This window comes from Pocillopora verrucosa, chromosome 11 (assembly GCF_036669915.1).
Source record: "Pocillopora verrucosa isolate sample1 chromosome 11, ASM3666991v2, whole genome shotgun sequence".
NCBI lineage: Eukaryota > Metazoa > Cnidaria > Anthozoa > Scleractinia > Pocilloporidae > Pocillopora > Pocillopora verrucosa.
The window spans coordinates 12542187-12553892 of NC_089322.1; the positions used below are offsets into that span (position 1 = coordinate 12542187).

At 37.8% G+C, this 11706-nt stretch overlaps 1 protein-coding gene across 3 annotated transcripts; it reads left to right on the forward strand.

Moving 5' to 3' along the window:
• Positions 1 to 5677, forward strand: LOC131795828 (peroxisome assembly protein 26). 3 transcript variants are annotated; one of them, XM_059113431.2, is made up of 8 exons: positions 1 to 183; positions 586 to 726; positions 1186 to 1393; positions 2076 to 2114; positions 2529 to 2589; positions 3327 to 3482; positions 3703 to 3804; positions 4277 to 5677. In XM_059113431.2, exons 1-7 carry the CDS (start codon positions 14 to 16, stop codon positions 3783 to 3785), a joined length of 858 nt encoding a protein of 285 aa, XP_058969414.2. In that variant the 5' UTR covers positions 1 to 13; the 3' UTR covers positions 3786 to 3804; positions 4277 to 5677. The 3 variants fall into 3 exon arrangements, with proteins under 3 accessions (XP_058969414.2, XP_058969415.2, XP_058969413.2); XM_059113432.2 differs by having other exon boundaries at positions 3327 to 3421; positions 3703 to 5677; XM_059113430.2 differs by having other exon boundaries at positions 3703 to 5675.
• Positions 5678 to 11706: the final 6029 nt, after the last annotated feature.

Genomic DNA, 11706 nt, shown 5'->3' on the forward strand with positions numbered 1-11706 from the left:
TGACTTCATCCGGATGGATATCTCTTGTCAGGGCACTGATTACGATATTTCTCAGCTGTTGCACAGAGCGAAGTCACTCTTAGTTCTTCGTCGGTTTGATGATGTGTTGGAGGTATGCACGGGAGCCTTTGAACTTGTCTCGAAGAGGAGAGATGACTCTCACCTGTCCAACGATTTATTCAGGTTTGAGCGTAACTAAAAGATATATAGCCAATATCAAGGCCAGCTGAGATTCGTCTTAAATGAAAGTCGTAAATGTGGTTGGGTTTTCAACGGTAAAATTTCGTAGCAATCAAAGTTGATCCTCAAGGAAACAAATTATTATTTAAAATTAGGGAGATCGAATGGAATATGATTGTCCCTTCTGGGGATGACAGACCACTAGTGACTTACTTTCAACCATACAATTCTTGTAATGTTAGTTCAGAGAATTCAGTATTGGATCAACTAATTATCCTCTCTTGAACTGAATGCAAATCTTATTTTAAATACAGATGTGGTAATACCAGGTTGATGATAATTTACAGGAACATTGGATAATATTGTTCCATTGAGTGTAGAATTTTGCTATTTTACCACATGTAGGAATTCAGATCAATGGACACATTTTGCAGTTATTGGAATTCAAGCCTTTGCAGAAATAAACCAGTGTCAAAAAGCTATTACATTCACCACTAAAGCATTTGAACATTTTAGAAAGTTTCCAACAGAAGCCTTGGAATTGTGGTAAGTTTAATAGTGATCTAGTTTTAATTGATCATGTAACTACATATGAACAATATATAAATGTTATTTGCCGGCTGGGAGGTCTGTATCAGAAAAAACTGTGCCCAAGGTCTTGAGTACCACTTGAGGCCTACAGCCTCGGGCAGAAAAACGAGATATATTTATGAAAAATGGTGATGAAGGTAAGGATGTATTCAGTGATATCCAAGGAATATTTGGGATGGATTTCATAAGTGTTCTCCTAATTGAATTTCAGACATTGCAATAAATCAGGAGCTCTTAAAAATGGTTGTTAAAGTTAACAATTGTGACCTCTCTCTAGTTCTGAAGTTATTAAAATGAATTTAATTTTGGAGTGTTTTACCTTGAAACATATGGAATTAATTGTTATTTTATTATTTTTTCAGCAAGGGGCTCAACACTTTGTTTCCCAAGAGCTAAATTTTGTATTCTTTGCAGTGTGTGTCTTCTTCTGAAAGCATCAAAGTACAAGGAGGCTGGGAAACTTGTTCAGGATTGGCTTTCTTGTGAAGATAATTTCTCTCAAGTTAAATATGTGAAAATAGCAGAAGTTTATGTCAAACATATTCTCTTTCCCCAACAATTGCATGAGGAGATAAAATGTTTTCTGGAGACCAATCAAGTCATTCCTTCCAGTGAGAAACAGGTTAGAAGTATAATAAGTTGGCATTGTGGATAACGAGGATGGTATAGAACTGAAAGGGCTCACCTCCCCCCACTGTGGCATGGGTTGGATTCCCAGACCTGGTGTTACATGTGGGTTGAGTTTTGATTGGTTCTTTTCCTTGATCTTAGGGGTTTTCTCTGGGTTTTCCACTTTTCTTCCCTCCACAAAAACCAATATTACAAATTTCAGTTCAATTTGGGATCAGAGGACAAGAAGAGACACCTAGAATTGTCCACTGCTTAATCCCATTATTACTATTTATTATTATTACTTTAGAACCTTAACACCTTTTAGGAAAATAACTATCTCTTGAAAACACTCTGTGTGAAAGTACTCTCTTATGATACTAAAAAGACTTAAAACAGCCTGACAAAGCTCAAACTCAAGTTCATAATGAAACATTTTTCTTGAAACTGTGGCTACCCAAACTGTTAATAGATTTAAAAAGAGAAATGTGTCTAATTCTTAAAACCATCAATGCAATTTTCAGGTTCCTAGCTACATTTATAATGGTCAAATGGAAAAACCTAGAGAAAAAACCTTCACTTTTCTTACTATTCTGCAACATTTTTGGCTTATTAGATCTTTCTCCAAGATTGAGATTCCCAAGCATCTTTTGGACACCCTCAATATTGTAAATAATTTTACATTTCTCTTCCAGGTACTTTTCCAGTTCACAAAACCTTTTGCTGATGAGAAGGTATTTTATTATTGACTTCACGATATAATTAGTATTTAAATAAGTAAAATATCACATTAAAGAAATTTTTTTGGCAGGGGTTCTCCACTGTGGCTGTTTCACTCTATCGTCAGAATGAAGTTACAGTTTCCATTTTTCTGTACTTGTATCCTCTCTCAGGATGCTCTTACAGTTGACCCAATCAACCTAAAAGCTCTTTTATTTATAAGCAATTAAAAGATCTGCTCTCTTTACCCATCCATGCAAATATCATCAATTTTAGCTGAAACTCATTTTAAGTATTTTGACAAAGTAAATGACCACTGTTGAACCAAAACTATAAAAAGAATGTGTATAACACTACAAATTTAGACTCTGTGTGTTCATCTATGAAAGCTTACTTTTTGACTTTTTGTCATTATCTTTGGATGTTAGGTTGAAAGGTGTAACACGTCACATGAGCTAACAGCCCCTGCTCAACTTCCAGCAGAACATAGTAAGTACACTTAGTAACTTACTATTAATGTTTAAAGGGATCACCTAATTGTGCAGCCACAGTAATGGCTCTTGTAACATTTTTGTTCTGTAGTATGTGTTATTTTTGTAGGCTTCAGAACCACCATATGATGCAACAAAATTAACATAGGGGTGTGGGCCAAACATAAGCATTCAAAGCCCTGAAATATTGGTGGAAGATACCGGTCGGTCATGAACTGTCTTCAAATTTTCGTAGTTGCCTTGAGAACTATGCTTTTCAGGCCAACTGTACATTTTTCAAACTGTATTTCAACCTCAGGCCATATGCTCCAATTTGCCAGCCATTGGAATGGATTTATTTCATAAAAAGCTGTGACAATTGATTTTATTACAGAAGAACTCTATAATATATCTGAGAAGGCCTTAAACCATACACTTGCTGAAGTGATTAACATTTAACTTCTCCCCACGATATTCATACATTATCGTTCAAAAAGGTAACGAGAATACTCAAACTTATCAGGTAGAAGTTATTATCATAGTCTGACACCAAATTCTTCTAACTGACTTACAATGAAATTTTAGCAGTTATGGGGAGAATAAACAATTACGTCTTGAGAGTTGAAAGGTTAATGCAAAGAACTGATTGCCATGGATTAAAAGTTGTAGACCTAATAGAATGAAATAACTACAGTTTTCCGTTCTTAATGTGTTCAAATTTTAGTATGTTTTTTTTCCCATTTTTCATTTTGGTAGGTGTTGCCAATAGATGGCTAAGAGTGAGGGCAGTCGTACAAAAGCTTCAGAGCCTGTACCGGATCGTCCTCTTCCATCAGAAAACGAGGATTCTTGTGAGAATGATTATCCTTTTGTTTTTCATTTACTGCTTCATCTCAGCGAGTAGTTATCAAGGTAACTTTTCATCGGAAAGTTGTCTTTTTGTTACTGTTCTGGAATACTAACCCCTTGTACGAAGTCTTTTTTCAGTGTTAATTCTCCTCAACGCCTCGTTAGCATTTTCCTATTCGCGGTAATTTTCGTTCAATTTTCATCCTTTTCACTATCGGAAAAAAATTATGATACATTACTTGAGTGCACCGAGAAATCTTGCTCCTAATTTTGCTTTCAACAGGAGTGAACAAAGGTTCAGGAATATTCAGTCTGTGGCTTGCTGTGTTAAACGCTTGGAGAGCATTGATTAATCCTACTAAGTGATAAAACCCAACACTAGCAGGTATGAACTCGGGCGGAGACGAACGAGACGTACTTATGGACGTAAAACTCCAAGAGTGAAGGAAAAGTAGAGACTGGAGAACAAACTGACCAAACTGAAGTGCCTGAGCTTTATATGCTGCTTACACAAATATCTTTTAAAATCGATCAAAAGAAAGGCGAGTACCATGAGCCATCCATCTGAGGAAAATTTCTAAGGAATGCTGAGAGATATCGGATAATTTTTATTCAAGACGAGTGAGAAATCTCAAATCAATTGCAACGAACAAGGAGAAATTATCTCTCTTACAATCTGAACAAGAGCTGAAGTGGCTACAAACTGGAGCAGAATGTTTGAGGTTTAAATACATAAGGAAAGCAATCTTTGAAGTAGAGTTTAACTTCTGTTAGTTGAGCTCAGATTAACAAAAGGACTGTGACAATACTCTAGCTATTCTTCGGTGAAACTGTGTGTTGGTTTTCGTGCTTTGTAGGTGTCATGAGTATCCAAGAAAATAAAGAACCATGATACATTAACAGACCCCGAGTGTGAAGAAAGACGCGCAGCAAACAACAACAAAAGCGTTAAAACGAGATAATACAGCGATCAATACTGTCTAATGAAACATTAAATCGAACTCTATGTGAACACTGACGAGCTCGTGGTAAGTAACTCACGGTGATAAATGTTAAACAAACAGTTCGTTAAGGAAACTGTAACAGGGCTTCAGGCAGTCGAGTTTTCTAAAAGATGTTTGTTGCATCTGCGCTTAAAACAAGACTAATGCTAGGTGTTTCTTCTCTTGGAAGACTACTGATGTTGCGATGAGATATTTATCTCAGTCTTACAGACACTTCATGTTGTTACGTTTCATTGGCTAAGGATGATGTAAGTCAAAGGCTAAAGTTCATTCCCAATGTGAGTCGGTTTTCTGTTGTCATTAATAAAAGAAAAAATAAACGAAAAAACATATCTTAAAACCATTCGGTGTCTGTGGGTAAGGATTTTTTAACATTTTCGAGCGTGATTGGTTGTAACTAGCCCGATTTGAGCACTAATAGGACAGTGTACTTGTCATGCTTGTAACTAGACAGTGCAATAGGACAGTTGAACTATCATGCCTGTGTAAGTGGACAGCGAGCGTCATGATTGAGCTGTTGTCGCGCATTTCGCCGAATTAACAATTGTCTTTTTTCATGTGGAAAAGTATAACCGATATCTAGTTTAATTCTCAAATTTCGTCATAGCTTTAATTAATTGGTAACAAGACTTCGTGTCGTCCCATTCTGTCTGAGGTCATACTCGTGAATAAGAAATCACACCTCCTCCTCGAGGTCGTTCGATTTTGTAATCACTTGTATAATGACAGACTGAATTGGACTCCACTCAGTCCCAGTACCATTTTTAATAGATCTGTCTAATGCGAGTTTGTATGGAAGTAGTCTGTTAGGACGTCAACTGAAGTATTCATGATGAGTAGTGGTTTTAGTGCAGTAAGTAAAGAGCTTGTAAATCATATAAATTCCCCAGATTTTTACCCATTTTACAAGTAAACTCCAAATTTTTAAAGAGCTTGCAAAACAGGTTACGACATCGAATGAAATTACGACGCACGGGTATTCAGAAATAGTGTTTATTTACCGTTGGCTTCAAAACAGAGATTATGCAGTATACGTCTGAGTAATGTTAAATTCTTTGTACATCTGTTTCCCATCGGGAGTCGTCAAGTAATTGGAATGGAATAGATTAACAGATTACAGAAAGTTTACTCTTTGGCATTGTATTCAAATGCTCCAAATATTTTCATTGTGGAAACAAGAATCAAGAGCTTTTAAAACTTATATGTAGTATCGAGTTTTAGGGTTCATATAAATGAAACAAAACTTTTGAAGAAAAGAAAGAAATAGAGCAAATAAACGTTACGAATCATTTTCACTCTGATTAGAAAGCTAAACGTATATAGTGATCTTAAAAGTTATTTGTAGAGTCACGTTTCAGGGTTCGTGTATTAGTGGGAAAATGAAAAAAAAAAGTCTTTAAAAAACGTAGAAATGATAGAAGGTTAGTAAACGTTGCAAAGATCCTTCATGAAACGTTAAAAAGGGGAATGAGATTTCCAGTGATCCAGAATTGAAAGTTGAACCAAGCCTAAAAGAAAAAAAGAATCACAAGTTAATAGGTTTCTTTACTCGGTTGTGACCGTCACAGACTTTAACTAACATCGGTTCTATTAGAATTTGGGACAAAATAAGATACGAATGACACTGAGCTTAAGAGTGGAGATCGTCTTGTAGCCATAGCGTTACTTTCTCTCTAGCTAGTGAGGCTGTTGATGGTTTTGCCCTCATTTATGTTCTGTGTGAGCTTCTTGTGTAAAAGTTGATGATGTTTGGTAAAATTTCCTTTCCTGGTGAACAGGAGAGGTTATTACGTCAGTATTAACATACCTTACTGTGAGGGGTCAGACTTAACAGCTTCGCTGCTAAAGTCTTTTTGGATCGATTCTTTCGGCTCTTCTCCTTCAGCATGTATAATCTGAGCATACTTAGCAGGAGCATTCGCAAAGACATACTGTGCTGACTGAAGGTCTTCTCCGAACGAGCTCTTACGTCGAGACTTGGAAGTGGCAACACGAACACACTGCATAGAAAATTATAGCCCGACTGTCAGTATGTTTCTAACTCAGAAACACAACGAGTGCTCGAACTCTCTTAGGTATGATAGTTGGGAAGGGAGAAGGCTTAGATTAAGACTGCCGACCAATCTATGCAGAAAAATTATATTTTCTAATAAACGAAAGGCAAACCTTGTATCGCCAGTAGGCAGTGCTCATCAGGGCGGCACAATTAGTGTCAGCTTGAAGCACTGCGATGTGTTAATGACAAGACTACCTGACAATTTATCTTTTTTACATGGATTTTACCAAAAAAGTACTCAAACGACGTTACTTTATGAAGGTGCTAAACCTACATGCCCATTGGTTAGTAAGATGATGCGCACATTATATAACGAGGTCACCCTTTCAGTAATTCCTATATTCGTTTTTAACTCTGATGGACTCCTCTTTCGGAGTCTTTGTACATACCGATCTAGTATGTAAAGCCTCAGAGTTCTTTTTCCTTGTTTCGATGCTTGGAGAAATGATGGAGCGAGCTATAGCCAGTTCTTCCTTCTCGGTGCATACCCCTTGGTCCTTGCTAAGGGCTTTGAGAACTTTTCGATTTTCCCGTGATTTTTGTTTGCCAACTTTAACTCGGGCCTCTTTAAGGGCGGATTGGTTGGAAGAAACTTGTTTGCCAATCTTTTCACCCTTTATATACCTTTGAAGTTTTCCAACGACTGTTGTGTACCAAGATCTGCCAACATGTTTACCAATGGTTTATTTTTTTAGTAATTAGCTACTCCTGCTGTTGAAATGAACTTATTTCTTTTGTGGACTTTCCATTTACTATATATGGCTTTCGCAACAATAATTGAAATCGCATACAGTGTTTCAAATTAATTGAACTTCTGTTTTGAAGTGATCGACATATCTCCACAAGACTTCACTGTTCATTTTTTCTCCTTTTCTATTTCATCTCAAAAGGCGAGTTTGCCGGCTCCAGATAACATGTGACTATTATTTCCGCTGTTCAGATCTATACATAGAAATTTACTAATCACCGCTTTTCGAGATTTCAGAGAGATTCCATACTTTTTTGAGAACAGTCTCCCAACGTGCTGAAAACTCGATCATACAGCGTTTTACCTATAAAGCAGTGGAACAGTTTGCCCGCCACCCTAACCACAGCCCCAAGTCTTAATGTTTTTGAGAGTGGGGTCTCAAATCCGAATCCGAGCATATAAGCCTTGTAGAGAGGGAATGCTTGTAATATGGTAAATGTAAATGGACAACTAAGTTACTTGGCCGTAAATGCAAAACAGTACATGCGGTTCTCCGACAACTGCTGCTCTGATTTTCGCTGTAAATTATTGTGTTGAAATTGCCCTTTCGCAAGACTACTAACTGCACAAACAGCTCGCCAAGAGTTGTTAAATAGAAAAGTATGGTTTTGGATGGTTTTGCGTGTCAAAGGAGAAATCAGGTTGCTTTCCAGGATTCAAAATGGCAACGTCTATTGTCGAAGACAATTTTTTAAAGTTTTGGTTATTTTTGGTCTCACCCTTCAAACGCAGTCAGTTTCATAGGATCATATCTCCTTTTTACCGGTGGAGATGAACACTGATCGGTCTCTGATACGTACTTCTTCTTTAACCCTTTACATTCTTACATTAGTATGCATAATCCTCATACTTTTCTCGATACATTTCCTTAGGTGCTGAAAAGGAGAATTTGTGTAACAATCAGGAGCTTCTTTAGTTTCCTTTTTTTCTGGTGACCTTCATGTTCGATTCAGGGGTGATATTGTAGGGACAGAGTAAATGATTCAGTGACAAGTAGCTGATGCGAGCTAAATTATAATGAATGCTTCACTCGCTCGTCTTTACCTGCGAAAAAAGACCAGGGCCACAGCTGCCGCGACTACAAAAATAACCACCACCAACCATAGAGCTCCACCCCCGCCACTTTCAGTTGCGGCCTCGTGCTTGGACTTCGCTGTGTGAACCGTTGATACGAGATTCTTTTTAGGAGTGTTAGGAACATTCAATGAACCTGAACCTGCACCTGAACCATCACGTCTACTTTCACTGCTCCAATCCTCGTCATCGACAGGATAGTTTTCATCCCAATCTGATAAATACATAGATGATATAAAGAGAGGTAACATTGACCGGTGCTATAATTAAGCTAGTTTAAAGCACTTTACCTCATGTGTTTCACTTCTGAATGATACCTAGACACATCGAACAACCTTTAATAAAGCTAACGTTTCGCATTTACCATGCCAGAATCGAAGTTAATCGTATTCAATAATGCACATTAGAGGTGTGGTGTTAAAAATCTTGCTACAGCAGCTCCATTTAAAAAATCATTTTCATCGAGTCATAACCTTCAGGATCTCTCAGTTTGAAAAAATTATGTGAAACCTTCATTCAATCATAACGCGGTTAGTTACGGAGGACTGGAATATGAAAACCACCTCCAAACACGGCTTCCATTAAGCACTTTAAAATTCTGTTCACTGGCAGCTGCACGCTTGAAGTTGTCGTGTGCTGAACGCTATCATAACAAATCTTACTTTGAGAAACAAATGCAGCCGGCCTTTACTTCTGAAAAGAAAATACCGATTTGCATCAATTTCCAATCAAATGAGCCGATAGCACACTACTGACTATAAAACAAAATTGATACCATGATCTGTAAGGGGAAAAGTGACTGATCTCTTGAAAAGCGGAGGAGTAAGTTGCAATTTATTTCCTTTTCCATGGTTCAAAATGCAAAAAGATTGGAAAACCAAAGACCGGTGGAAAAAACTTAAATAAAAAACTGTGCATGATTACCCTCGTTATGTCTGGAACATAACTGAAGAACCCTATGATTTCACGACCTTTGACGTGCTAAAATTTAGTGAAATGCGAGAAAAAATATCTCGTTTATATCGAACAATCCGAAACCTATGTAATATTGACCTGTGGTTTCTATTGTTTAGTAAAGCAAAAAAAAAAATTAATAATAATAATAATCACGGGCGCGCGCGGCTTGTGCTGGCATGAGGAAATAGCTTAGGCGTTGCTTATCAATCAGGGATCAGGGATTAAACATCACCTCAATTATGTCATGAAATAATTGTGGCTTTAAACAAACTGAGTCAACCAACCCGTTCGCATTTTTCTAATGCATAAACAATTGGATGCGAGCAATGTTTGCTAATTTCGGCGTGCCTGGTGGTTCGGTCTGTTGATAAAAGTCTCTGTAACGGGCTATTAATCCGATACAGTACTTAACAATGGCGCTTCCGACACCTTACGTTTCGTACCTTGTATTGGCCGACACTCTACACCTTCGTTTAGAATTAACAACAGAAGCAGTGCTCTGCAGCTGAGTGCTAGAAAAGGCTTCATAGTGAAACCTTGACAGCGACGAAACATTCGTCTCTGACACTCTGTTGTACCATGCGTGATTATGACGTAGATAATTATGATGGAAGATGATTAATGATGGTAATTGAACTGACTGGAGTGCAATTTGGGCTGAAATCATACGCGTGATTTCAGACTAAAATTGTACGACACGAGGTTCAATTATCACTTTATTACATTCATTTTGAAATCGCCCAAATACAGGCCTTGGTCAGTTCAAATATTTTATTGATGCAGTACTAAGCCGGTTTGAAATTAAATTGATCCATTTTTTTTTGGGGGGGGGGGGGGAAGTAAGAGTTTTGGAAACAAAGGTTGCAAAATTTGCCAATGATACTCTATGTCTTTCATTTTCCTGCAATTTGATTGGTTACTTTAAACAAGCCTTGATATCTGATTGGTTGTTTCATTTTTAGTGTAGCTTCCTCATTGGCTGGGAAAAAGATGCGATTTAAAGCAAAAAATGGTGCGATTCGTGAATAAATCGCACCAAATAGAGCCAATCAGATTGCAGGGACCACCAGTGATTTCAAAATGGGTGTAACAAATATTGTAACTAGTTCTCTCCTCATCAGTTAAAAACGCAAGACCAAAGAAAAAGAAGAAAATAAAGGGCAAAACATGTTAAACGTTAAGCAAACATAAATAAGGTTTGAAGTCAAGGGCAACAATAAATCACGTAAAATGATTTTCCGGAAGAAATTACTCCTGAGAAAAAGAGTCTTCAATAACAGGAACTAATTCATCATCAGAACTAAGCGAGGGCGTAGTTTATCAGTCGAACGCAATGAGTCTGAACCGTGAAACTAAGTTTTTCTGTGAGCTTATTGGCTGTGGGACTCAGGGAGTGTGCGCTGGTTATGTTTGGTCTTTCTTATCCACTCTATTTGTTTTACCGAACGGTTTCAAGTGTTTTTTTTTTCAAAGGTGTAACAATTTATGTATGGCTCTTGTTTCAGCCAATTAGACCAACAAGTTAACTCGCACTTTTTTTAATTTCGCATGTCGTTGATTAGCCAATTTCTCTCGGCGTCACTCCCGATAGCTTTATCTCTCAGAGGTTCAAGTTAGCAGTGAGCCTCTCAACTCTATATATGAAACCCAAGGCTCAGTTTATCCACCCAGTGATACTTTAAAAGACTCTTTCTAATCTCTTTATAGAGGATAATGTTTCGTTGTTGTTCTATTCGGCTGAATTGAAGTCTCCTCATTAGCACCACAAGAAACATATTCAAACAAAAGTGTAGGGATTGATTAATGTGACTGCCTATCAATTAACCGATGCAGGACACGGGGCCTCTGCTTACTTGTGTGGTAGTATCTCACGTTTCGCTTTTCATTCAAGGTAGGGGGCGGGTTAGCCTCATTTCAGGCGAGGCTACACTTCGGCTACATCTCCACTTGGAAAAGTTTTCTTTTTCGCCCTTGACAGACCACCCATGTGAGCACACAGAAGGGGCTTGTTACACTTGAAATATCAAACATCGAAACAAAAGCGATTCGAGACCTTGAGCGTAAGGTGGGTGACCCTCTCTTCATTTCATTTTGTTGTGAACTTAATGGCCAAAGAAGATGAAATTGAGCTCATTTGTGTCACCGTGCAACATATGAGTCAGTTCAGCCACAAGAATCTGACGTGGCGCGGAAATATTTCTCTCTCTGTTCAGACTCACTAGTTAATTATACGGCGCCAGCTTGTAATACGCATTCAATAACTATGATTTCAGGTCAGGGATTTTGAAATGCAGTGGGTAATGAATGTAAATACAAACTTTCGCTGAAGAGAGTTAGTACTCGCGATCACACTACGCGGTCGAGACCGAAGGATGACAAAGTCCATGTAGGTATTTTCAAGTGAACGGCGTCTTGACAGAAAATCGTGGGCTGACGTGACTCACAGAC

Bases quoted from the DNA above. Each gene is read 5' to 3' on its own strand.
- LOC131795828 (XM_059113431.2), top strand. From the start codon at position 14: ATGGATATCTCTTGTCAGGGCACTGATTACGATATTTCTCAGCTGTTG. The intron at 184-585 runs GTTTGAGCGTAA...TACCACATGTAG, and splicing joins CTGTCCAACGATTTATTCAG to GAATTCAGATCAATGGACAC. The intron at 3,483-3,702 runs GTAACTTTTCAT...TGCTTTCAACAG, and splicing joins CTCAGCGAGTAGTTATCAAG to GAGTGAACAAAGGTTCAGGA.